The following is a 27,556-nucleotide window of genomic DNA, read 5'->3' as shown; positions in this document are numbered from 1 at the left end:
TTGGGCGCCTGGGTGGCTCAATGGGTTAAGCCGCTGCCTTCGGCTCAGGTCATGATGTCAGGGTCCTGGGATTGAGTCCCGGATCGGGCTCTCTGCTCAGCAGGGAGCCTGCTTCCCCCTCTATCTCTGCCTGCCTCTCTGCCTACTTGTGATCTCTCTCTGTCAAATAAATAAATAAAATTAAAAAAAAAAAGTCTAGTTTGTTTCAAATCCAAAAACCCACAGGTGAAAAGACCCCTAACGGTTTCTCGAGGCCGGGCTACTTTTCCTTTCTCCCAGACCACAGGTTCTTGAACTTGAAAGAATACCAGAAGCCCCGGGAAGCCTGGTTAAAACACAGATCACTAGGTCCTCCTCCCAGAGTTTTTGATTCAGTAGATCTGGAGCAGAGCCAAGAATGTACACCTCAGACAAGTTCCCAAGTGATGCTAAGCCACTGGTCCCGGGAGCACACTTCGAGAAGCACCACCACAGACCTTCGAATCACCATAGATACGGACAGGCACATGTTTGCACAGGAAGGAAGCAGCGAAGAGTCAGAAGTTGCAGGATATTGGCGGCATCTTGGGAGGAAGAGGGTTTACAAGGATGGCGGTCTCAGAAATCTGTCGGCAAGTCTTTGAGTTAAGGAGCCCCCTTGGTCAGATGGCCCCAGCCCACCCTATTTTCATTTTATAAGAAGCCAGCCAACCAATCAACCTACTAACTTTGTAAGAAAGGTTAAGAAACATTGTCCCAGGAGAATGACCAACCATCCTGGTTTGGCTGGGCTGGAGGGGTTTCCAGGGATTTTCAGAGCGAACACCCAAGAAAGTCTGGGGGCAAACTGGGATGGTCACCCTAAACCCAACACTCTCTGCCTCCAACAAAAAACATGCAGATACATATCTCTGGTATAATGTTTATTTAAATAGCAATCTTAAAAAGACTTTATACAAATCATATAAACACAGTTTGACCTTGTTGTTTATTTTTTACATTGAAGAATCACAGTAAAAGCTCTCAAGTTCCCGCGATCTGGCTCAGCCGGCGAATGGTCGAACACCTTTAACTGCAAACCCTGGAAAAGTTCACCTTCCGTGTGACTGTTTAACTTTCCCCCTTGCTTTCTTGCATTCATGCTCACTCCTCGGACCCTCATCCCTGTCAACGACCTATCCCCACCGAAGAGAGAAAGCAACCCCGTGGCCTTGTGGACTGCCTAGTCCGGGAGAGCGTGGAGGTAATGTGTCATTCAGTACAAGGCAAAAAAGAAGATCAATACTGTGAATTGGGTTTCCCAAAGGGAATGACTCAAGGGGACGGGTCAGCTAGCTTACCTGCAGAGAGAGACAACAAATGCACCAGGGCACCCGAGTTGGGACCAGACCCCACTGTCATTCTGTCTTACAACGGACCAGCCTCCAGTGTTGGTGAGGTATCTACACGTAGCCCTGGGTGGCTTGCTTTTGTGTAGCAGGGCCCACCCAGGGCCCCAAACAAGCCAATGGTGAGAATGGATGGCGGACCGTCGGGGGGATGTAGGTTGGCTTGTGCGTAACTTAGAGGCCAGCTGCAGGCTGAAGACAGGGCTGGTCTTTGGGGGCACTGTATAAGGACCCACAGAGCCTGAGAGGGCCAGGACCTCCAAGGTAGGCTTTTAAACTTCTCTTCTTCTACAGGCAACTTCTGGAAATCCCTAGGACTTGCTAGCTTCCTGAACACTGAGCTACGTGGGAAGGCAAAGAGGAAGGTGGGCTAATAAAAAACTTGCTTTCGACAAAGCGTTAAGAACTGGTTTCTGCTGCATGCCCAGCTTGGGGGGGGGGGTCCTAAAGCTAAGCCCGTGGGCTTGACAGCTTTACTTTTCACTCTAACTACCACTGTGCCAACAAGTGCCGAGATCAGCAGTTACACTCGGGCCCTAGGTCAAAGTCACAACAACATCACGGAGTCCCACGTGACCATTCACATACACAGTAGATACAGAGAACTCAAAGGCTTGCAAAGACACACACACATATGAATAAATAGCTGTCGGTTCGGACTCTCCCTCTCCGCAAACAAAACACTGTGACGTTACCATTTGAACTAGCATTTCCGTATGTTAACATTGAAGGAACCCGCCAGTCCCATTCACCCTTTTCCTTTCACATGGGTATGAGACAAATGAAATCGTGGGTGACCATAGCAGCAAAAATGGTCTGACCGTTTACCACTGATAAGCAATGGGCTGGGCATACTGGCTGGGTTTCAAATGTATTTCCAGCACACAGGCGATCTTTAGGCATGACTACAAAATCGAGATTTGGAACTTGGCGCGGACAATCTTATCCTTCACAGTTTGATGAGCCTCCCCTCCTAGAGTAGGTGAGAGTCATCGAGGGCCATGACTACCTCTCAGGCAGCAGGGCTCAATCCATTCGTAGGATCAGCAGTGAGCCGGGGGAACTGGCAGTGGAGTCACGGGGGTTCGGAAAGAAGGAATGCCTTACTTTTATGATATTCACTGATTTCTACATAGAGGGAAAATACAGGTTTTTTTTTCATTGTTTCAAGGCACTTAATAAAAAACACATAAATTGTGTGTGTGTGTGTATGTACGTGTGTGTATGTACGTGTGTGTGTGTGTGTGTGTGTAAGAACACAGGTCTCTCTGGGGTAGAAGCCATGTTGTTAGTGTTTTGGTCCATAGTACTTGCGCATTTCTGGTTCAGATCAGCTCGCATACATCCTACCTGACTCTCCTGAAACGCTGACGTGGGGCTATAAGCCCGAGGAGAACTCAGTGTTTACTAGCCTATCAAAGAGACGAAATCATCCAAATGCCTCCGTAGAGCCTGTTTAGGCTTTGCCATGACACCATCAGAGGCTGGACTCCTTTTTCCTTCTCCACTGTTCTCCTCGTGACATCTCCCCAGTGGAGAAAACGTACTAACAGCCCGTGTTGCCTCCACCCTCCATCTCTGAGGACAGCGACCAATGCTATGCCTTGGGGAGTAGACACCTGACGATGTGTGCGCGCGCGCGTGCATGTGTGTGTATACGTGTATGTTTTCGAAGAACAAGGAGGAGGCAAAAGAAAAACGCAAAACCACCACCAGAGGCCCCTCGAAGTAGCCTCACAGCCACAAATTCTGGGTCTAGATTTAATGAATGGCTCCTAGTCACGAAGCACGTTAAGGCTTGTCCGCTTCTAACATGGAGATGCTTCTGTGGATTTTGACGTGTGAAGTTTCCTTTCCGGCTTGTTTTAAATCTCATATAAGAAAGAGCTATTCACGCTGACCCTAAAATGGCAATTTTCCCCTGGATAAAAAAAGTTAAAGGCAACAACATCCTACTTAAATGCTAGGACTGGAAATGGCAGCCTGTAGGGTTGGCTGGCAGGACCTACACCACAGCAAATCCCGGAAGTCATAAGACGATCAGAGGACAGGATAAGTTGGACGGCTTTTTTTTTTTTTTCCCCTAAAGATGAACAGTCTGAAAAGACCTTTTGCTTTTCAAGTGCTGATTAGAACGAGAGAACAGAGTACCACTGACCACTATTCTGCTTCCATCCTAGAAAAGTCCTCCTCTTCTGCCTCTTGGAGTTGCTCACAGACCAAAGAAATAAAATATAATAATCATAACAAACTCACAAACGAAATACAACTGTGACCCCAAAGAGATGAGCTCCCGTCTTAGTCCCAGCAACGCGACTCCGCCACGGCGCTCTCAGGTGGGTCCTGGCCCCCCTGCGCGGCCGCAATCTCCCCGCCCCCGTCAACTGGTCTGTCTGTTCTGTCCACACCTTCGGTATTCTGGATCGGTTTGATCGAGATTATGGCATTCAGTTTCCGAAAGGACAAAAAAAATGTAATCTCCGCTAGCCCCTCTTGCTGGAATGAAACGTCAGATGTGATTTGGGTGCAATCCGTCACGCTTCGGAGCAGCACTTCTGGTGGTTCATCTTGACCTTGTGCTTGAGGCCGTCGTAGAGCTCGAAGTTGTAGTTCTCCAGAGTGGTGCAGCTGCGGGAGCTGAGCCCCGAGTAGGAGCAGGTGCAGTAGAGCAGAAGCCCCGCACACGTGGCCCCCAGGAGGACGCCCAGGGAGCTCATGGCAATGATGGTGATGAGGATAGGATCCAGCGTGTAAAGCCAGCTCTTCTCTTTGTCGGCCGAAGGGGCGCCAGACCCTGAGGTCGGGGAAGAAGAGTTGCTCCAGTCCACCTCGTACTCATCTGTGACATAAAGCACATGGGAGATTGCGGGAGCTGCCCCTTCAGTAATGGAGCCTTCCCAGCCCCGTTCACAGGGTCTTCGGAGCACGGGGACGAGCAAGGGGACTCCAGAGCTACGCTGGCTGGTGTCAGAGCCCAGGATCATCACATCCTGCCTGCGAGGCTTTGGGCACGTTACTTAACCCCTCTCTGCCTCTGTCCTCTCCTCTAGAAACCGGGGGTACTGTTAAGTCTGCATCACTGGGTTGCTAGGAGAATTAAATGAATTAATATCGATAAAGTCCTTGGTGTCCAGCACATACCTAGTGTGACCTAAATATTTGATATTTAAATAATTTGACGCCTACTAGGTAAGTTCGGGATTTTGACAGAAACTTCGGTGGGGGGGGGGCTTTGGAGCTCTGGGGTGGTCCTGCGTTCTGGGTACGCTTCTTTCTTTGCTCCCTCACCTCCCACTTCCACTGGTATCGACTGAAATCGAAGGACAGGCTGGCACTATTTTTACATGTGAGTTTCCCAAGGTAGCCTTCCCGGCCGTCCGAGCTGCAAAATTTTTCCAACCACCACACCTCACTTGGTATACACCTTACCTAACTGTTGTGGGTTGAATTATGAACCCCGAGGTTCCTAGGTTGCAGTTCTAGACCCTAGGACCTCAGAATGTGACCTGATTTGGAGATAGGATCTTTATAGAAATAATCACCTTAGAGTGAGTTCATTCGGGTGGACCCTAACCCCATACGGATGTGTCTGTATTAAAATGGGAAATCTAGAGACAGACACAGATGGGAGATTACCTTGAAAACACGGAGATAACCATCCACAAGCCTCACAGTCCTCACAAGGAAACCACCCCACTGACACCTTGATCTGGGACTTCTAGTCTCCAGAATGGTGAGAAAATATGTTTCTGTTGTTTATGACACCCAGTTTGCGGCACTTTACATGGCAGCCCTAGCAGACGAATATACTTAGGTTTCCATCACATGGCCAATGCATGACCACATCCACAGCTCATTTCTTAATAATCCCATGAAGAAGGCAGGGTGCTATTATAATCTTTTTTTTAATAGATGAAGAAACTCAGGTTTTTTTTTTCTTTTTAAAGAAATTAGGTGGCTGGGGTGCCTGGGTGGCTCAGTGGGTTAAAGCCTCTCTGCCTTCGGCTCAGGTCATGATCCCAGGGTCCTGGGATCGAGCCCCGCATCGGACTCTCTGCTCAACAGGGAGCCTGCTTCCCTTCCTCTCTCTCTCTGCCTGTCTCTCTGTCTACTTGTAATCTCTGTCTGTCAAATAAATAAATAAGTCTTAAAAAAAAAAAAAAAAGAAAGAAATTAGGTGGCCAGGTAACTCCCTCAAGGTCTCGGAGTTAGAAGGCAGTGAAACTAGGAATAGGACTTGGGCTTTCTGCATCTTTGGGCCCTACTCTCTGTACCCATCATAGAACCTCGGCTGTTTGACTGGCTGCAGCCTCTCCTTCCAGGCCAGTTCCCCAGCTTTGCCCATAAAAGGAGTGCTTGATGGGGTTTTGCAGGGAGAGTCTGCATTGAGTTAACAAGGTGCTGTTTGGGTTAGTCACGCCGTTTCTATAACTACACTTGAAGTGTTTGATTAAGGTTGGGTTAAAAGCAGCTGTTCTATAAACTGCTCTTCTTAAAAGCATCAATCTTGGCCTAAAGCTGTTCTTTGAGGGAAACCGTGGTGATCTCTCTTGGAGATCAGCTCTGGCACCCAGAGACACCCATGCTGCTCTGAGTCGAGGGGAGAAATGATATCTGCATGTTTGCTCGGCGGCTGTCCAGTCAGGGGCCTTGCTTCAGCTCCCTGAAGTATGAGCATTTGAAGTGGGGGAGTAGAGCTCCTAATAAGTATGAAAACACAGGATGGGCATTGCAGAAAGGAAACCTAAATCTTGCAGTGGGCCCTACTTGGAGTCTTGGATAGTGTGAGAAAGGCTCCCCTCAAGCCAGGGAACAGGAAACCACAGAAAGCCTAGGAGAATATTCACATGTATACTCATTTACTCAAGTCCTTTTTCAGGAAGAGGTCAATGGGTTCAAGCAGCAACACATATAGGGAAACCTGGCTTTTACTTCTACAGGGTTTATCCAGATTTGAAGTCCATCAGTGTCGAAAGTTGCCTTAAGTAGGGGACCTGTTTCAGATTAGGCAGGGGGAGGGAACTCAATAAACTTTCTAAATTTCTAAATTTGACCTCGACAAAGCAATTGATGGTTTCTTCATTCCTCTCTGGATTCTTTTCACTTATATTTCTAACTGGTAGTTCTAAATTCTGGCCTTCCAATACCCCGGGCATTACTTTTTGTTGACGTCTTTATAACCAAACTTGAATTTCACGATATTTGCTAAATCATAGCAATACTCACCATCAATTTCATCTTCATAGGCTTCTCTCCCGTGTATTTCTGGAATGTCCACTATAATGAAAAAGAGGACAAACAAATCAAGTTATAATGAGTTCTATCACCATGGCCAACAGACAGAGATGCAACCTTTCTCAGAATGACTGCCTGTACAGTAGGCAGCTAAACAGTCACATCTGCTTCTAGAACATTGAGTATGTACATTACTGGGATTCTTTGCCCTTCAAAAGATTTGTCTTTATTTCCAACAGCAACCAGAAGAACAGAAACAAAAAAGGTCTTTAGCGCCAAGAAAGTTCTCACTTGTATCGTAATGACTGCATTGCCAATATAGGTCTGCATTTATCCAAGGCGGCCTGGACGGCATGCCCATCATCCCTGGCCATTACTGTGATGTTTATTTAGTCTAACTGACCCTTCTCATATGCATGCATTAAGTAGACATATACGATGAGGGTCTTTCTCTCCTGGATGTCAAATAAACGTATGGTAATTTAACAAAGTCACATTTCATCATCTTATGTTTTAAGGCAGAAGTAGAACTGAAAAGAATGTCCCAGTGCCTAACCACCTCCCCGTACCTGCGCTAATCTCTCTCGTCTTTCCATCTCCGTCTCCTTTTCCCACTGGCTTTCTTTATGGCTTAGAATAGGTCAAACATGGCCATCCAATCTGACCAGCCTGGGCTTGAATAGAGCTAAGTTAATTTACTGTGAATTTTCTCCAGTATTATCGCTGTCTATCTTTTCTTTTTTTATGATAATTTTTGGGAGGGAGAAGGTGAGAAAGACAGTCTCTCTGTTCAGTATGCTGTCCATCTTATAGAAATCAGAGCCAATGAAAATTACCTGTCTAAAATGGTAAAAAATCAAAAAAAGAGAATTAGATATGTGCTGATTTTTCATTTCTTTCTCACTAGTTAATTATGTCTGCTCTGGCTGTCCGCTCAAGATGGTGCCAGCGAGTGTGCGGGTCATTTAGGAGTTTGACTGAACCCCAAGTCAGGTGAGCAACCTTGAGGTCAGCACTATAAACTGATACCCCAAAATCCAGGCTTAAGCCAAACCAAATCCCAGACAGCTAAAACTATCAAACAAGAGGGGGAGGGGAGAAGAACTTCAGACCTGCCTGAACTTTTCCCTCATCAGCACTTCTCAGAGAAGATCTACTTGACATTGACCTGAAATGAGGATTGATCTATCACTGCCACTCTCAAAATTCAGTCTTTTCCCTGAGGCTGTGTTTTTTAACGTGTTTTTAGATAGAAGTCTTCCTCATTCCTGGCCAAAGTGCTAAAGCACATTTTGATCCCCCTGGTTGCCAGCAAGGGACGCAACAAAACAACTTGCCAAGACCCCACTTGAAAGGATCAACGCCACGTGGCACTGATTCGCCATAAATCCAGCCGATTTCTGGCATGTTTACACACAGCAACTGGCACCTGCGGGTCACGCCAGCTTCCCCACCTCAATGCCCATCCCCTGCATTATTCTCCAGACCCCTATGACACAGGCTGTTTCCTTGGAATGAAGATGTGAGTATGAATCAACAAGAGGCAGGTGGCGTCTGTCATACGGACCAAACCGAGCTTCTGAAAGTCAACCTAGAGATTTTTTTTTTAACCTTATGAAACAAACAAACAAATATGGACAAAACCCATCACATTTCCAACAATTAATTGTTTTGACGGGATGCTCACATCTCAACACCTTCACGGTTAAAAGATGCAGAACACTGGATAAGAATATGGGAATCAGCCTAGCACAAAAACTGTGGGGCTCTTGCCAGTGACTTTTGGGCCAAAGCCTGTTCTTGCTTTTAGGGATTTGGTCTCTGCCAAAGAAGTGACAGATTCTTGGAGGCTAGAATGCCATTTTCCTCCACGGCACACCCTCAGGGAAGAACTCTTAGGACACTATTGATCATGGCTGGAAAGGGGTGTGTGTGGCATTGATCTTGAAGGAAAAAGGGTAAAAGGATGATAATGAGTATGAGAACATTTCACCCTAGGAGATCACAGCCTCTCGTCTCTGGAGACAAGAGGACTGGATGAGATGACCTCGCAAGAACTGGTCCATTTCTAAGGTTCTCTGAAATTGATTGCCCAGATGTGGCCGAGATTTCTGCATCTGGAGAATCAAAGGCTACTCAAGGTGAAGAAGAACACTGTAGAGGCTTGACTTGGCTTTTTGTATAATCACTGTTCCCAGGAGCTTAGATGAGTGGGAAGGGGTCGACAAAAGGATAAGTTAATCAACATTTTCAAAAGCGCATCTGTTCACCAAGCCTTCAAGAAAGAATGGCACACTGGGGAAAATCCAAATAAAGGGAACATTTGTACAAAAAGCAATTTACTTTGATAGCAATTTTCTCTAGTCCCCTTGCTATTATTCTTGATATCTGTGTTTGATTAAGGGCTTTCTTTCTTAAAATCCCCTTTGCCCTTCACAGGCCACTTTCCTTTTCTGTTAAGCCCAGTAGGTAAAACTGAGCCTGATTCCTCAGGATGTTGGCAGCAAGAAGTGTGCCCGTCCCACCAGGTCCCTGTAGTTCTAGCTAGAAAAGGCAGGGGTAGAGCAGAGGGAGAAATGGTGAGCTCAAGGCCCAGAGGGGAGGCAGCCCTGTCCTGATAGCAAAAGATAGCCAAAGCATGTAGGAACCAGGACTCAGAATTGAATTGTATTTTTCTTTTTTGTAAAGGACAAACTTGGAGAGGACCTTCCAGGACTCTGGTTCAATGGGTGGGTGTGTCTGTGAGCGGGAGATGGGTGGGGGAGAGCGGAATGGGCCACGCCTATAGGCTAACACAGATCAGGAACGAATCTTACCACCCACACGACTTCAACTTTCAACCTTTGTTCTCCCATAACCTTATTTCCTCTGGGACCCCTTGTGGACTCAGTCTCAGGCCAGTTTGACTCCAAAGCCTGAATTCTGACTCTCAGTACCGTGTTCGGGACAGTGGAGGCCTCCCACCCCCACCCAGGTCTGCCCGCGAGTTCTTTGGGCGTAGGCAGGACAGTGCGATTACCACCATATCATCACTACCCTATTCTAACAGGGTAGTAACAGACCCTAGTTGACTGGCTACACTCTCTGACTGTTGGCCTGCATCATCGGCTCACTACCTTATGGGAACCCCAGGAGGACTTCTCCTGAATGTGAAAATAGGATTTGAAATTTGAGGCTCATGTCTTCCCTGATAGGCATTACTCAGAGGGGGAAGCTGATTTACCTCGTTCTTCCAAGGGCGGTCTTCATTCACCAACCAATCAACCAAGCATCACTTATAAAAAGGATTTACAAGGTGCCGAGGAACTGCACCAAGGACTTTGAAGAATGAAGAAGTATGGGACGTGTCTACAATCCAGACCCTTTAGCATGGTTGGGAAGAAAAGACCCATCCATGCCAGAACAGCAGAAAAGAAATCGGGGCATTGTAGAGGGGACTCCCAAGTGCTGCTGGCGTCAGGGGTGGGGGTCAGACACATGAGGCTGGAGACCACTGCCTGGAAGGAAAACATGCGAGCGGAGAGGAGGATGCTTTGGAACTGAGGCTGCTGCGAGGTAGGGTCTGGGGAGTTCTAGCTCCTTTATCGGATGGATAGGGATGGTTTCAAACATGGTGCCTGAGCCTTTTCACTCCTATACAGATCCCCTGGTTTGGGCTTGAATTCACTATTATCTGATCCATTAAGGAATTCAAAGAGATTGCCATGTCTGGCTACAAATCTTCCACCTGGATTTCCCTTCTCGAGAGTCAGGTCTCTGCTCCTCCTCCTGACCAGCTGCTGTGAACCAGCACAGGGAAAGGAAGAAGTGAACTCATGCAGGGCTGGAACGGAGTTCCATTAAGAGTTTAAGTAATCAAGTGATCAGTGTAGCCATCCCTTAAAAAACAATGCAATGCAACAAAATCTGGTCGTTTTCATATTGTGATGGAAGCCTTGGCTGCAGAGTCCCACTTCCCCAGGAGCCCCTTTCCTCAGCACCACCAAGAAGTGGGTTAGGTGTACAGTGAAGAATGATTCAAGGTCTCCCCCATCTCCTCTGGTTCTTATTTTTCAGGGCAAGAGGTCTGCAGGGGCTTGTTACGAGAACATCCACTCACTGTTTCAGAAACTCCCTCCGCCCTAGAAGAGTCACAGATTTTCAAGTGTCCTTGTCAGTAAATTGCAACATTATGGCACGAAGGGTTGAACAGCCATACCTGGTCACAAACCGAACCCACTCTAAGGAGATGTGTTTTTCCCTGTGGGGTCTGGAATGCTGCCTGGTCAGACCACACACGCTATGCAGGGGAAACACCAACACGCCAACCTGCTGTCGGGGAATTCCCCACCAAGCACGCTCTCTCTCGGTCTTCCTTCCCAGTCTCTCCTTCCCCGCCTTGTGTGCACATATGTACACGGACACACGCTTTATTTATCTTCCTCTTTCCCTCACTTTCTTCCATTTTTTCCCTTTTAAATGAAGGTTCTTTGGGGTCAGAGACTGCTTTTCTGCAGTTACTCATAGAAAACTTCCCACCTTCACTTTCACCACTTCTGCTAAGCTATGGTCTCCTGCCAGGGTATTGGCATTGATGTTGTTCTGTTCACTTTCTGCATCGTAAAAGTAGCTTCACGAGATAGCTAGGGGAGGGATAAGTCGACCCCAAACCACTGTTTCTTTTCAGATAAATGATCTATGACAGCCCATTCCCGGGTCGCTTGAATGTAGATCATTTCAGGATACCAACACGCTGGTTTTCTATGAAGAGTCCCTTCCACGCCAACTCCAAGCCGTGGATCAAGAGGCCTGGTTGAAGCCGATGACAGGTCTGCCTGGCGGGGGGTCAGCTCTGCTCTGTATCTGAGGGGAAGCCCCATGGGCTATGGAGGCACCTGCCTGCACTGGGAACAGGCTGCCTACTTCTCGTCTGAGTTCGGTGACCCGCCCCAGGTGTGAGAGCCTGGGTGAGACCCTCTGAGTCTCAGTTTGCTCTTCCGTCAAGTAACCATTGGCATTCTCCCCTGTTCTAGAATTCTATGACTTATGAGAAGAAATGAGAAAGGTCAGCGGGCCTTTCAGATGAGGGCTCTCTCAAGAGGCTGCTGGTTGAACTAGACCAGGTGACTCCACAGAAAAGGGTCCCACGTTACTCACTGCCCCAGTCTTCCCCCTAGATCTGCCTTCTCCTGGGTCCTTGCTCCCTGAAGGCAGCCATCTTACATGTGTGTGGAAAGAGAGGACCACGAAAAGGACAGGTAAAGGGGAAGCCATAAGGTCCCGTTTTCGATACTTGCTCATTTGCCCTAGAAACCAGCCCTGCTAACAGGCAATCAAGAAGTAAGAGGGTAAACTGTGCGCCAAGTATTAAGCCTCCACCTCAACTGACACCAGACTGATAAAACCAGCCTTCACAGGGCCACTTAACCCACCAAACTGCACCCGGCCTTTAAAGCAAGGATCGAAGAATCTCTTACACACAAGAGATCATCGAAATCATTCATTTTCACAGGTACAGGTGTCATCGCCCCCACTTTAAAGAGGAAGAAATTGAGGAAGGAGGGCCGAAAAATGCAGTAAGTCACCGAACAAATCAGCAGTGAAGTGAGTAAGCCACATTTTCGACACCTTGTTTGGGGCTGTGATTTATGGGGGATAAGCTCTTGGCTACTTAGAACCCTTGCTGAATTTGATTCCAAGTTCTTGAAGTCCCCGAGCCAGCTAAATCACTGGGCTGTTCCGATGGGAGTCGTCCTCGGAAAATTCTCTCAGCCATTTTGTTTTGATCCCAGCAGGAGATATAACACGGAGACTGAAATAAATGAGAAGCCATGAAGGACTAGGAGATATTTCTTGGCCTTTCGAAGTGCTTAATCCAGTTTAACATTTGGTATTGGCGGCTGCTCCCCTCACCCCACCGCACTCAATTTCCCTAATTCAGTGTGTTCATCCCCAGTTGCTCCAAGGAGCCAAGGGTTCAGATGTTGATGAAAACTTTGCCAAAGCTCCTCCATTAGGGAGTCAGGGTACTCGAGAGCCATTTATCCCTTGCTGGGTTTGGCTTCAGTTTAGAAACATCACCAGAAGATCCTTTATCATGGGTTTTTATCTCTCTTGGGCTGATAGCCAACTATATGCAAAGTCATGGAAAAAAATATCTTTTGGAGTTTTCAAATGGTTTCAAGCTGGAAAACACGGGGGCCTTGCTTTGAGATATCCAGAGTCTGAATTTGACTTTAGCCATTATTTTTTTTTTTATTATTTTTAGTCGAATAACTAGGAGAAAACACTAAAAAGGACTGAAATACCAACTGCACATGAGAAGGCTGTGAAATGACCTAATAATATTTTCAAGTGTGGAGGCGGATGAGCAGCTGAGGCCAGAGTGGCTCCACTGAGCCCCAACAATGGTGTGAAAATAAGAAAAATGCAGCCAGAGAAATATTTAGCAATGAAGACGGGATTCACCATTGTGCAGGCTGGAAAAACCCGGCTATGGGAACAGAGGAAAATTCTGGAACCTCTCCACCCTAGGTCTTGGAAAAATCAGAGATATTCTTCATGACTCGAAGCAGATACATCAGCAATAAAGAGGTTCTTCTTTTGTTGGTTACCTTCTTAGAGTGGGAAGGCGAGGAAACCATAAAACTTCAAGGTAGAGACATTCCTCCCCAGTCTTTTTTTTTTTTTTTTTCCGCCTGAGATAAAAGTCTTACATTTTCGCCTTTCAAAGAGCTCCCCCAGTGGGCTTTGACATTTCTCCTGTCCTCCTGTCCTGACCCTCAGGAGAGGTGCATCCTGGGAACAGCCCTCAGGGGGCGTAGTTCCCTATGACCTGGGTGAGTGAAAGCATGGAACTGAAGAAACAAAGCTGCATTCATTCCCCGTGTGACAGAAGATGCCTTCTTAAAGCTTCCCTTCGTATTTTGTAAGTCCCGGAAAAGAACACCTTATGTATCCCACCAGGGCAGTTTGCTATACGTAAAAGCTGGGCTCTTCCTCAGAACATAAGAATGAACAACTCTGTGAGCAGATGTTAGTGGTTCCATAAAATCACCTCTCTCTACCCATTCAGGGGGTGATGGCCCCCAGCAGCCTGCGGGTGACCAGGGACTGTAATTATCACGTAAGAGAATAATTTGGTCTCCAGTAAGAACGCAACTCCTTGGAGGAAAGCCACCCCTCGAGCTTTTGTTTGAGGGAATCTGCCCCATGCTTTTCTGGGAAAGGGCTTGGTAATGGTATGAGACTGACAGAGGAGAGGAGAAGGGGCCCCCAAGAGAGGGGGACGATGGAGAGAGGGGAGGCTGGAGGTGGACGACGACCAATATCTGGCACAAAGGCGGGGGACGGGGGGAGACAGGTCCTGGTCGGGGAAAGAGGCCCTGTCGGGAGTTGCCAAGCCAGACAGTGATCACAGTGCTGTGGGCCTGGACTTCCCATGAACACCATTATTGAGCTTACCCTCGTGGTCTACAGTTGGCCAAGGCTGATGAGGCTCCCTGGGGCGGGGGGCAGAGGGGAGCTGCTTTGAAACCCATATCAGCCCCTGTCTAGGTCCTAATGCTCCCCCCCCTCCCCAGGGCCAGTTGCCAGAAGGGCCCATGAGGAGCAGTGAGCCACGGGGATGTCCACACGGGCCCCTGAGGTCCTCATACCCCTTGTCCCAGCCCCTTGGTGGCAGTGAGGAAACACAAAGGGACAAAATGGCTCTTTAACCGTCTGCTGAAATGCAGCCTCAGAACCAGCAGGCTGGCTGAGAATAGGACTTTGGTCAAGGCCACCTCCGGCTCAAAGCTTTCTCTCCCTCATCATTACTGCAGCCGGCTGCTCTCTAGCAAGTCCGAGAACTCCAGTCCAGGCGTCGTGGTAATGAGTCCTGCTGCCCGACAAAGTGTGCTTGCTGAAAGCCGAGACATATCCTATCATTCCCGTTCTGGATGGGAGCCCTTGCTTAGGGGTATGTTAGTTAATGATCTTGAAAGAGTTTAATTCTGCACAATCAGACGACAAAACAAGGCGTGTGTGCACGCGCGTGTACGTGTGTTTGCAGTGACGCATCTCTAGCTCAGCCATACCTCCTGCTCACGCGGCCCTCTTTCCCTAGCCACCCTGAGTTATTCACATGAACCCCATGCCCAAGAGGCAAAAGTCCTGGATTTTTTGGCAGGTCAGAGAAAAAAGCCCATAAAACCATATATGGCAGTAGACAGTGTCCGATATGCTCAGAGGCAAAGCCCTATTATGAAAACCCTTTGTCTTAGTGCCTAGTAGAAATCAGGGTGGCACTCTTGGAAGAAATGGTGTTTTGAACAAACAGACCCCTTGGCTTCTCTTCCACTCGTCCCTTCTTGCTGGAGCCATTTGGGGCCAGCAGCTTGCCTGCCTATATAAACCTCCTACCGGAGAACCACTTCCCTCCCGGTGACTTTCCTTGGGTCACATCAGCCCCAAACCTCCTTGGAAGAAAGGCGGACACCACCTTTCGGCCCAGAATGCCTGCTCCGCTCAGGGCGAGGGCGGGGGCTTTGGTCCTATGGCCCCAAGGTCTGGAGGCTCTCTGTTGGCACGTGGGCCTGCTTGTGGCGGCTGGAATGTTTTAGTCTGCAGCACAATACGGTGCACTGACCTTAAAGGATGTTTTTTACATGAATTTTTTAGTAGAAAACATAAATAAATAAGAGCAAGGCACAGCACAGTCCCTCTTTGGAGAAACCAAGTGGAACTCATTAATCACGGGGAACAGGGCTCTGGCTCCGGGAGCCAGGGAAGGGATGAACGCCCGTGCCCCGGTGGCCGCAGCGCCAGAGAGCTGCCACGCGTAGCCAGGCCCACGCTCTCCACAGATGGACAGGTTTTGAGAAAAATGAAAACAAAAACCCCACAATTAAAATTCCCTGCAGTTAAAACTACGTCAAGTCTTCCTTTGCAAACCCTCCACCCACTTCTGGGGAGAGAGATAGTCACAGCGATTCCACAGTCTGTGCAGATGTGGCAGGGGACAGAGCCCACGATGTCCACTAGAGATCCACTATCTCGCACATGGGGATGGGTGCACCATAAAAGGTAAGCCTTGACCATTTGCAGCATCCCTTAAAACGAACCTAGGCACACCATCTGACCCAGAAATTCTGTCGGAGAGAAGCGTGCACAAAGAGACAACCTCAAAGATGTTCATCGCGGTGTTGTTTATAATAGGAAAAAAGTGAACTAGACACAGCCCACCAGTAGGGGAGCAGTTAATAAACTATGGTACATTGACACAATATGGGATGTTGCGTAAGAGCTAAGAAGGACGGGGTAAGTGCAGCAGTGTAGACTGAAGTATTGTCAAGATTTTGTTAAAGGAAAGGAAGAAGGCTGTCAGACAAAGGAGGAAATGCTGCGGTACCATTTATGCAAGAACAAACCAGACCCCAACCCAACCAAACCCCATAGCTGGACACAAACATACACGTCTGTGACGGTACAAAATAAGGCCTGGGAAGAGATACCTCAAACTGTTTATTGTGATTACTCTCTTTGGAGAAGAGAGAGAGACTGGTTAGCAGAGAAATGGACTTCTGCTTCTGTGTTATTAGCATGTTTCCAGGATGTAGCTGTATATAACTCGTAAGTTAAAAAAAGACACACACAGAGAGAAACCCAGCTAGTTATTGCACTAAAATCTCCCCAGCAACTTCTTTCAGGATCAAAAACCACTCTGGTCATAAGCCTCCAAAACAAGATGTTTCCCTACTCAACACCCAGTCTGCTTCTAGAATGTCCGTTGCTGACTTTTCAGTCTTTCCTATTTCTTGGTCCAACACCTGTGCGCCTTTAGTTTTTTGGGGGCTCTTGGAGGTCAGTGATAGCAAAGCCTAAGAACCATCACTTTACCCGGAAGACAGCTGGATGATACTGGGTCTTCTGCCCACTGGGCTAGGGCCCGGAAGCACCTAGATTCTCCACGGGGTTGTACACTGTTAAGTGGGGTTTTGTTTTTTGGCGATTCTCTAGATTTCATGTCTCTCCAGGGCTTGGGTCTGGGGCCAAACGGACCCCCACCCCCGACAGTTAGGGCAAACGTGCTCTGGCTGCGGCATGTGGCTTGACACCTTTTAAGGGCGCAGGTTTCTGATTCGATCTCACCTCTAGACGTACCGCAGTGTGCCTGATCTCTGTCAGGCTTAATTAAATCCAACACTATTCTAGCTTTTAATTTATTTATGTAAGGCGATTCTTTTTCCTGCCAATTGTAAGACCATCGGCTGGCGTTCCCCTCTCTCTCCCCTCCTTTTGCTCTGGCTGGATTTGTTCTGTGTTTTCTTTGGGCCATCACTGAAGTGGATGAAAGGCAGATTACGCTGTGAGAGCCCAGCGACGTGCACAACTACAGAGAGAAAGGAAGCCGCACCTACGGACCTGCAGTCCGGCTCGGATGGGTAGCCCGCCACGCAGACAAATCAAAACTTAAAAATGAAACTCTTTTCATCGAAGATTATACAAAGGCCACAGTGTTTGTGTAAAGCAGCTGCAAAGGCAGTGAGCAGAGGTGTGGGAAAGGGCCCCCACAGATCGGCCAGGCTTGGGTGATCTGGGCCGGAGGCTGATGTCTTGCTTCAACAGCGAGACCACACATTTAAACCATCATAAAGGGCCAGGTAGGAGCCAGAAGAGACATACTGGGCCTTGACATCTGGTATTTATGATCCATGGAAACACAATTTCTGTAACGTTTATGCTTGGGCTCGGTCTGAAATACCACAGTGATAACAGCGCTGTGTTTGACGCCTGAGATTAGAGTCCTAACGGTCTTTTGCCCTTTTGGGGAAGAGAGAATACTTCTAGAATAAGCCTTGGGACTAGAACCAAGAGCAACGATGAAATGCTCAAAGGTGATTCCAAAATAGGTAACGCTAATGAAGCGTAAGTGAGGGCTAGTTTAATTCAGGCTGGCAAATTTGGTCCCGGAGCTCTGGAAAACGTCGAGTGAGCCTGGGTCTTTGCCTGAAATAAGCACTTTTGAGATGCTTTCTGTTGATCTTTTACTAATGGGAACAAATGGCTTTAAGGAAAGCCAAGGGTTATTTAGACAAAAAGGTAATTATGCCTTGTCATTAGAGTAACAAACAATGCTTGGGCATTCTACTCTTTCCTCCCGCAGAGGACAGATAGCGACATTTATACTGAGCCATCTGTGCGAACGGAGCTTCCTGTAAGATTTGAAAACCCAAATCCTGCTTCCTTTCCCTACCACTTGGACAGGCTTACAGATGTTAAAAAAAACAAAAAAAAACAAAAAAACAACTCCTTCCTGGATCTAGGTTTTGAGGCGGAAAAACAGGACTCTGCTGGAAATAGGGTCTTCTGGACATGTCTCTTTCCTTAGGACATTTAAGGATCATTCTTGGACTCCCAAGGAAGGCTCCTGGGTTGATAGAATGCTCTTAATACACCCCACAAATCAGGGCTGGTGGAAAAGCCTTCTAGGGCTTCTTCTGGATCACCATTTAGAAGCATTAAAGAGCCAGGAGGTGGTATTTCCTACATTTCCCGCCCTCAACCCCTACTGATAGAAATATTTTATATAACTAATCATTAACTTCGCAGAAAGGAAAACTAAAGAAAAATACATGTCAACACAATCTGGATTTTTGAGTAAGTTTTCCCCCAAGCCCCTCTCAAAGTTTTTAGAGAAAGTTCCTCTTACAAACTGTCCCAGCTTCATGGTTCCAGGTTCATTGTCATCATGTCATTCTCTTTATTACTTGCTCCAAAAGGAAGTCTGGAAGATTTTGGAGCCTTGAACGTGCCACACGTTCCCATTTTGTCTGGGAAAGTGCTCATAAACTGGAGATCCATGTCCCCACGGAAGAAATAATTTGGTAGGCGAGGGCTATGATGTTGCCGCTTCTTCTCCAAAGGAAGCTATCTGTCTCCGTAGGGCCGAGTACATGATTCAGCATCCCTGGTCCCATTCCCCCTGGGGTCCCTTGAAAGGAGAGTCCAATCCCCAGGGATTTGCCATCAAGAGAAATTCTGTGGAATCACGCTGAGCAATTTAGCACTTAGCAACTTTTGCAAAATCCCACACCAATCATAAAAGTTGGCTCAGCTGCACAAATTGGATAAAACTCCTAACAAGCAGTAATAAAAATGAAAGAAGAAAAAAGCTGGCATTCAGCCTCAAGGAGAAAACCCACCTACCTCCCACAGCAATGCCCTGTAGCTCAGGAGGCGATATGCAAACTTGGGAAACATCAGTTTGTTCAAAGCCTACATTTCAACTTTGTTCTCCGAGGCAAAAGGGAAAAAAAAGCCCAGATGTTTGTATAAAAATATCATCATTTTATTACATTCCACACAATACATTTTCAAATAGTTTCCAATGTCCACAAGTTATTTTGACACACAGGCAACTGAGCAATGCGGGAGATGTCACAGTTCTAGGAAGAGGGAATAAGAACAGGAAGTAAAAATCTTTAAGTTTTCTTGTTTTGTCGTTGTTCTTTGGTAATTTTCGATTATTCAGGTGTTTGCTTGCCTGCTAGTTTCATTTTTCAAGACAGGGTCTTTTAAAGATGGGGTATCAATGTTGGAAATACTATTGGATTTCCTATCTTATTCTGGCTTTAATCCCAAAAATGTGGGATAAGGGAAAAGACAATTTCACTTTATTTTCAGTGTCCTGTTTTGCCAATGCCAATGCTATGATTTTCTTTTCTTTTTGATGCCTTCACCAGGTATTAGGGGGATAGCAATTATTAGCATACCAAGGAAGGCTTTTTATTTTATTTTATTTTATTTTTTATTTTTTACCCCAGAGATAAGCGTTTCCCTCCTGGAGCTGTTGATAGGGAACCTCTACTAAGGCAAAAACATTACCGGCCCAAGCTAGACCTTCAATTCATTCATTCATTCATTCATTCATTCATTCATATTTTAATAGTTGCTGTCACCTCTTTGTCTTCTGAGAAGCAACTCTAATCACATGCAAGCATGCATTCACCTGTCCAATTTTTCTTAGAAGAGAGTGATCCTTTCTCCCTCTATGAAATACAGAATTTTGCTTTCTAAAGCTGCGAAGCGTGATTTTATAGAAGAGCTGCCCTTGGAGCATAGTACCTGGATAATACTATGGAAGTTGCTGGGCCAGAGAGAGAGAGAGAGAGAAGGGGAGAGAGAGATAGAGAGAGGTGACGTCCCCAGCTGAACTGCATCATGGGAGTCACAGACTTGAGCAGTCTCGTGTTTTCAACTATGGCGTGTACATAAAGATGATGCCACATGGGGCATCAGATAAACACACAGCAAATGCACAAAGCTGTTGTCATCTTCTTTTAAAGAAGGGAAATCCTCAAGGGTATATAGTAACTCAGACAGTTGCTACACTGGCTGGATTTTCCAGGTGTCATTTCCCGACACCGTGCCTCCATGGGGTGCCTGTAGGGATGTCAATCATTTCAAGGGAATGCCTGGCCCCAAACGCACAACTGGATATGGACACCTGAGATAAAAAGCCCTTAGTGACTGGCATGGAATCCATCACCCGGTGTGCGGGGCCCTTGCCCCTCCCCTTTCTCCTGGCTTCTTTTTCCATCTTCGGCTGGGGTAGGACACTTGAAATCTCAAGGTAGCTCAGGCTCTAGCCTTTCATCTTTTCTTTTCTTGGCAGGGCTGCTGTGGTTGAGACAGAGTAGCTCTTTGAAATAGAATAAGAGTGGGAGAGCACCTTTCTTTCGGGAGGATGAAACAAACCAGATGCGAAAGTGAGTGTGTGCTGGAGAGGTCTGCCAGTATATTCTGAAAGAATGCTAAAAGTCTCTCTCTCTACCAAGCAGCCAAAAAATTAATATTTTGTTCTCAGAAGGTACCTGGAGGCTTTCAGCCCAGGCAACCATCTTTGGAGAGAATCTTATCCTTCCCTGGTGGATTCCTAGCAGGAAGGGGAGAAATCAACACCCCCAGGGCTGAGCGTCTCGTTACAATATGCATTTTCTATCAGTGAAATGGATTTCATGATCCAGTCTATCCTTTGCACAGTATCGTTAGGCAATTTATCTCCAACATCCCTCCCCCTGCGTGGCTTAGAGAAGACACATGGGCAGCAACAGATTTATTTTCATTATATCCTCTCCCGATGCAGCAACATCTGGAAATGCCAGGCCAGCCTACGAGGGTGTATTTGCCAGATGCTACGAACACTTTAAGGGGTAGCATATTGACACATGAAAAAAAAAAAAAGATTACTTTTTTATATTCTCAAAATATTTAAATACGTCAGGTGGACAGTCTTACGTTTTAGTGGCTCTAGATTCAGGCACACGTTAACACCACGAAAGGAAATCAAAGGATCCCTTTTCCCCCATATTTTACAAAGGCTGTTACAAGGACCAACAGAACACCAAAGAATATGGTTTTTCACCTTCTTCCTCAATTCCATCCCGAGTCTCGGGCGCGGTAACCCCCTCCCCCGTCCCCGGGGTGAGGAGACTTAAGAGACCACACTTCTGTCTTCCTCCTCCCTTCTCTCCGCCACCTCCTGCTCCCAACATCAAACAGACTACTGCTTTTCCTACGCCAGTCTCCGATTTGTTATTCTTTATGACTTATTCCAAGATCGGACTTAACTGATAAAAGCTAAACATTCATTATGAGCTTCTCTTTCATAAGGCAACATGAGACAGATTTGCTTCAGGGCTGGAAGCAGAGATGGTTCCGCACACCCCCGACGGCTGCTCTCTTGCTACTTCAAAGACTCCAGGAGACACGACCATGGGTCATGTCTAAGTGCGTTGGGGGAACTTTCCTCTTGGGTCAGATGGGTTGGGAAAGGGACAGGGATGGGAGGGGCCACATTTCATCTCATGTGGCCTCTAGCTTTTTAGGTACCCGGAGATGACAATGGTAGCCAACAGAAACCCAGCCAGAGCTAGATAAGGCAACAAAAAGCATCAGTGTCTTCTCCAAGTAAACAAAACTAGTACAGTATATTATTTTCTTGTAACATGTACCCCCCGGAGAAATAACACAAGAGTTAAAGGGGGTCCTCTCTGAACACACCCACACAATACCCCCCACAATGAACCAGTCTCTCTCTCTCACACCCACACCCCCCCCACACACAGCTATTCACACGCAAATGTATACTATGTACAAACACACACAACCAGGTTTCCTCTCGAGTCTCCTGGCAGACTGCCCACCGAGAGGAGGTAGGGGATAAGGCAAGGGGAAGAAACGGGGAACCAGTCTCGGGAAGAAAACCAGCTGAGCCTTCAGTTGTGAAGGGCTGAGGGGTGCGTCTCTTCTCATAGTCCAAGATGCAGCATTAGAGTTGGGGGTGGTTGGTTTGGAATCAACGAAAAGGAAAAAATTAAAAAAAAAAAGAACCCGAGGACAATGGTCAGGATGAAAAAAAAAGCTCACAGGGTTTGGGCCCCAAGAGAGAGAGAAAGACAGAGAGAGAGAGAGATGTCTGAGAGTTCACACAGAGACTAGGCGAGGAGAAAAAAGTGCAAAATCGAGGCAACGTGTTTGCAGTCTTTCCCGTTTGTTTTGGGTGCTGTCCTTGGCTTCGGCCCTCAGCAGTGCGAGCCGCGGTCTTGCTCTAGTTTAATGGTTAAGGTGGGCTCCACCGCCAGAGGGGCCCCGTTGGTGTAGTGGGAGGTTTTGTAGGTGATGGAGTGATCGGTCTTCTTGGCCGCATAGCGGAACCGGTGGTAGTGGAGCACCAGGGCCAGGGCGACGGAGACCAGCACCAGCACGGCGCCCCCGGCGGCCATTACGTAATACCAGTAGGCTGGGATGGGCTGCACGGGCACCGTGTCCACTGTGGGCTCGGTCCCTGGTAGGAGGGTGCCCCCTGGTGGAGAGACACAGAAGAGTGTTGCTAGGCTGAGAGCATGCAGACGGATCAAAAATTAATTAAAAAAAAAAAAAAGAAACACATACATGCTTTGGAGTGGATAGGGAAGGGGGCAAGGGAATAAGATGGTACTGAGCATTTCACTCGTGCCAAGCACTTTCCAATGATTGACATTATTTCCTTCTCGCAACCGTAGGAGGTAGGTACTGTCAGACCCATTTCGCAGATGAAGTCTAAACAGAGGCTCGGAGAGGTTAAATGAACAGTGGTCATACAGCAAGTAAGTAGGTAAGTATGGGAGTCAACCACGAGCTATGTGAGTACAAGGCTCTTTACTTCTTTCTGTTAAGCCACAGTTACTCTCCCATGGCCAGAAGCGTTCTAATTCACACACATACATCCACACGTGAACGCACGCAAGTAAGTGATGCTGAAACGAGCTCCGGGATTCCATAAGGCTGATTCTCTGAACGAGTGGGAATCTTTGGTCCGGTTGGCCAGCATTCTTAGACAATGTCCTAATTAGGCTGGCTAGACTTAAAGGTGAATTCCACTTTGGCTTGCCAAAGCTTCCATGCCCATCGAAATCAGCCTGGTCTTGTCTAAACAGGTCAGTGATCACTGTCAGGCCATGACTAACGCATCTTCATTTTTTTCTTTTTTTTTAATTGGATAGAGGATCTTAGAACCTGCTTAGAGAGACGTTGCAACAACAACAACAAAAAAATGTGGGCACAAATGATAGTGGGTATGAGAGAGAGAGAGAGAGAGCGAGCCAAGGGAGGGAAATCATTCTTAATCATGGAAAAGACAGGAGGGAAGAGAAACTAGAGGAGGATTTCGAAGGCAACCACATTCGCTGGCCGGCCTCTGGTTGCCATGGAGATGATGTAGCAGATTTAAGCCCAGGGTAACTCTGGGGAAAGACTGGCTAGGGTCCCACTTGATGCAAAACAGTCCTACAACTTGATTCTCCCAAAGATTTACATCAGATGAGAATCTGGCCCAGAAGGGGACTAGGAGCTTTGGAGCTTGCCAAAACCAGACATGATCTTTACTTCTGAAAAATGATGCATGCTTAACCTGGGAAAGCCTGCATCCCTCGTTGCTTACATCAACCGGTGGGGGCCACAAAGAAGCATCCTCTCTATCCTTGGGATTCCCCCGCCCGGGGAGGGCCACGGCTGGGAGGGGCCGCTGCCTTCTTCATCCATCCTTGGTCCTGTGCCGCGGGGGGGTCTCTCTGCTCAAGATGCAGCCCAGGTGGATTCATATTTCCATGCCTCCTCCGCCAGACCTGGAGCCCCTCAAGCAGATCCCACTCTCCCATTGAATTCTACCATCAAGGTGGGCACAAAAAAGGCACTCTACAAATGCGTGGGACTAAAAGACTTTCTGAGAGGAGGACTCCTATGTGGGGGTCCGTGTCGCCAAGTCCTCAGCCTGAACCCCAGAACGCCTCTCTTTGATTTGGGAAATGGCTAAGGGGTGGGTCAGACCTTCTGAGGTCTTCTCAGAAGTGGGACAGAAATGAGAACCTTTTGCTTAGAATATCTTTTGGAGCCTGCCCACCCTCTCAGCCTTTAACCCCTGGCTCCCCTCGTGCGAAGGTGTGGGGTCTGTCGGTGGGACCTCAGGAATGACCCAGTACCGGAAGAGCTTTGACGGGGATGGGTCACGCTATAGACACACCGGTGGCCGCATCGACAGCCCCACTCTCCCTTTTTTCTACCTTGTCTTCTTCATGACCACCTGCTGTTTTTCCTTATTCCCAAATCACTTCTAATAATTTCACGACTGCAGCTGAGAAAGCGCCTTCACCCCCTCCCTTCCCCTCCTCCCCTCCCTTCTGTCAATCTTTATGACCATATTGAAAATTATGCGTAGAAACAGAAAGAGAAAGCTAGGCGCTGAAAACAGCTCCTTGAAATGGCCAGCTTGTGAGCCACAGTGAACTGGTGGTGTCAACTCATTATTCAGGTCACCAAGAGTATCTGCTGCCTGGCAACCATCCTGCCGTTGGATTTTCACTGGGCTCAGAAGAATGCACGAGAAACAACAAAGTACGTGGGGACAGGCCAACGTTCCCCAGTGCCAACCCCTTCTCCCCAAAGGGCATCCTGGGTTTGTCTCTGATTTCGATTTTGTGCCGAAGAGAGAGCCCTCCTCTAATGAGAGGAAAGGAAGGTGATTCGCCCATAGGGACTGACTCCCCGCCTGAAGCACCTGACCAGACCACAAAGGTAGGAGCACACATTTTTGTCCAGCGGAAAACAGTCGCAACTGTCCCACCTTCCCTCCAGATCACACCGTCTCGGGTTCGAAGGCTTGCTTTCCTTCCGCCCAAATGCTGGTTTCCGACGTTGAATACACCCCCTCCCCCCAAGACTCAGAGTGCCAGGGCTGGGCCTTAATGCTCTTCCTAAAGTGGTTCTTGTGATAGAGACAATGTTGGGGCCCAGTGGGGAGGAGCTGGGGGCTACTGGAGGAAGGGGCAATCCCTTCCAGTATGGGGATTACACAGTCGGTCGGAGCTAGACCTCTGGCCTGGGTTCTGCTCTGCTCTGGAAGACACGCTCCACTTTTGGTAGGAGACCCGCTTCCCCTTTCCTACCAATGCTCCCTCCCCCCAGATTATCAACATGAAGACAGTTTTCAGGACAAAAGCCATTTTATGGACAGCAATGGATGTTTTCCTTGGACATTTGTTTGGAGAAAGGAGAGAACATGCTACGGGACGAACTCACGTGTTTTTAGTGTTAAGGAAGTTAGAAAACAGAGAGGGTCCCTTTCACAATTCTCCCTCATCCCTCCCCAGGCGACTCTGGGTGGCCCGCAGTGGGAGCCAGAGTTTCTCAGGACATTCTCCAGCTAAAGGGTCTCAGCTCGCACAGGCAGGGGGATCGTGGGTTTGGAGTCTGGTTTTGCGGCAGCCTCCGAGGGCTGTATACTAAGGCTCTGCTTGGCCAAAGAGAGGAAAGAAAGGTGATAGCTCAGTAGGGGTTAAGTGTCCTGACAAAGCAGCATTCCAACGAATGTCGGACAGAGGGACGGATGGATGGATGCATGGAGGGGTGAACAGATGGGGGGGATGTATCTGCAACAACATCTAGATTCCCAAATCCTCACTGGTACTTCACGTAACAGTTATCCTTGGAAAGTGCTAGAGATTTGTCTGGTTCCTACTACACCTCTAGTGAAGTTGCAAAAAAGGTGTCCCATTCAGACAAATGTCACCCGTACCAGGTCCCCAGGTTGGTGAGGGGCTCTATTTCGGCCGCCCTTGTCCCCTCAGTCACATGGAGTGACTGGGCCATTGCTTTGCAACAAAGGGGCCTGGACTGGTCCCCCAACATGGGAGACAGAGTGCGGGTAAGACTTTAGCCTTGTCCAGAGCTGGCCACGTGCTGACCCGAATGTTCCTTTTGATTGCACTAACTCTTCCCACTTACTCATAACCTGCCCAACACTGGAACATGCTTTCCACTGCTAACTGTTTTTCATGAATTACCATCCTCTAATTCCCCACAAAGCTTTCTCATTGTGTGAGATAATGAGAAGCAGATACATAAACAGTCAGTAATGCCGAGTGTACTTGCAAGGTTGGGGAAGCTTCCATCTGCAGAAGTCCTAAGCCCCCTGGAGAGGAGGGGGCGACACAAAGGCAAAGAATTTGAATTGTGACAAAGAGTACATTCGAGGAAGCCATGCATAGGGGGAGACCAAGGCGGAAAAAGGAGCCAGTAGGTAGTGCTCCTTCCATTATTACTGTGCAGAACAGGGTTGACGGAATTAGGAACCACGGGGAAATGTGCCGGAAGAGGAGCCAGAGTGAGCGGTCGTTTCCTGGGGGCTGGGCGTGGGGCTGCGGGCCTCCACCTTGCTTATTCCTCCCGACCCTCACATGGGACACCTGAGGATCGGAGAGGAAAGTGATTTTCCCCAGATTTCATCTGCAGGGAAATTGAGGGGGAGGACAGAAGAGCACATGGAGAGGGTGCGGAGTCCTTGGAGGAAGTTCACTGCGCTGACATGTAGCAGGGTCAGGAGCAGAAGCACGTGCAGCGGAGCCCCAGCTTGTACGGGAACCCAGGGGTCCCGTAACCTCTCTGGCCCATCACTTAATTTTGTGGCCAAAGCCACCTTTACTACATAGTGTTTGTGGCTACTCGGATAGAGTCTCCCAGAGCCCAACACACTGAGTGTCTCTCCTTCTACCGAAGAATTCCGCAGACCCCTGTCCTGAGCCCTGGGGCCGGGACAGAAGTAGTCCCCTCACTCTCTGTCCCGGACTTCCGCCAAACCTGCCTGAGGACCGTCTCGGTCAAGTTCCCACTGAATCACGATAAAGAGAAAGCATCTCTCCAAGCTACGTTCACAGAATGTCCTCTGGACCTGGAGGAGTCACCCGGGTCTCCCAAAGAAACGTTCCAAAGGACACGGACGGTGGGGTATCCCTCTCCGAAGAAGGACAAAAAGGCTCAGAGTGATTAAGAACCACTCAGGCCCTGGCCTCTCTGCGGAGCCCTTTCTGTCCAGGCTGGAAATGAGGTGCTGGGGAAGGAGTATTTCAGATAAAAGGCTTGTTTCATTTGTGAGATTAAACAAACAACAAACAAACAGAAAAGGGTTGTCTGCTCTAGAAGGGTTTACAGAAGGCAGTAGAAGAATCTGGTCACGCCAAGGGGATCTGTTTGGAAGAAGAATGCTAAAGTACAAAATTTCCCTGAGGAAGGACTCCTCGGTTTGCCTTCTGAGCGGTGCAGGGGGTCCTCGGGAGGCTTCCACGAGGCTAGCAGACACTGCACTGAGCGGGAGCATCTCTCCAAAATGCCTTGAATTCAGATCTGTGGCTGCCTGGAGTTTCAGACACTTCTCTTTGGTGGCACTCTCTCCTTGAGAGAGGAAAAGTCGGTGGAAAAAAAGTGGTTCTTCTCCCCTTAGAGAAACTGACGTTGGCAGCTGTTTGATGCACGGCAAGCTTGCGGGGAGGGGCGCGTCAGGCCCCTCTGTGACAGGAGAGGCAGCTTGCACGAGCGAACCTCACAGAGAATGCCTCAGTGTCCCCTCAGGCAAGCAATGGCAGCCAAGCAGCGAGGCGGTTTACACACATCTGATCTCCATG

The 27,556-nt window shown here is 48.0% G+C and overlaps 1 protein-coding gene across 4 annotated transcripts in view; it reads right to left on the bottom strand.

Moving 5' to 3' along the window:
* Positions 1 to 881: 881 nt before the first annotated feature.
* The window catches only part of NRP2 (neuropilin 2), a 114,794-nt gene continuing 88,119 nt past the window's right edge, over positions 882 to 27,556 (bottom strand). For 2 of the 4 annotated variants that reach the window (XM_032354527.1, XM_032354528.1), the window contains exons 16-17: positions 6,594 to 6,644; positions 882 to 4,206 (exon numbers count right to left, since the gene is read on the bottom strand). In XM_032354527.1, coding sequence (XP_032210418.1) covers positions 3,902 to 4,206; positions 6,594 to 6,644 — 356 coding nt within the window. In that variant the 3' untranslated portion in view covers positions 882 to 3,901. Of the gene's footprint in view, positions 4,207 to 6,593; positions 6,645 to 19,287; positions 22,429 to 27,556 lie in introns of those variants that run through there. The other 2 variants (XM_032354529.1, XM_032354530.1) reach the window with 1 other exon arrangement.

This window comes from Mustela erminea, chromosome 8, assembly GCF_009829155.1.
Source record: "Mustela erminea isolate mMusErm1 chromosome 8, mMusErm1.Pri, whole genome shotgun sequence".
Taxonomy (NCBI): Eukaryota; Metazoa; Chordata; class Mammalia; order Carnivora; family Mustelidae; genus Mustela; species Mustela erminea.
Note: the sequence above shows the minus strand (reverse complement) of the source record. Positions and strands in the feature narration are given on the sequence as shown.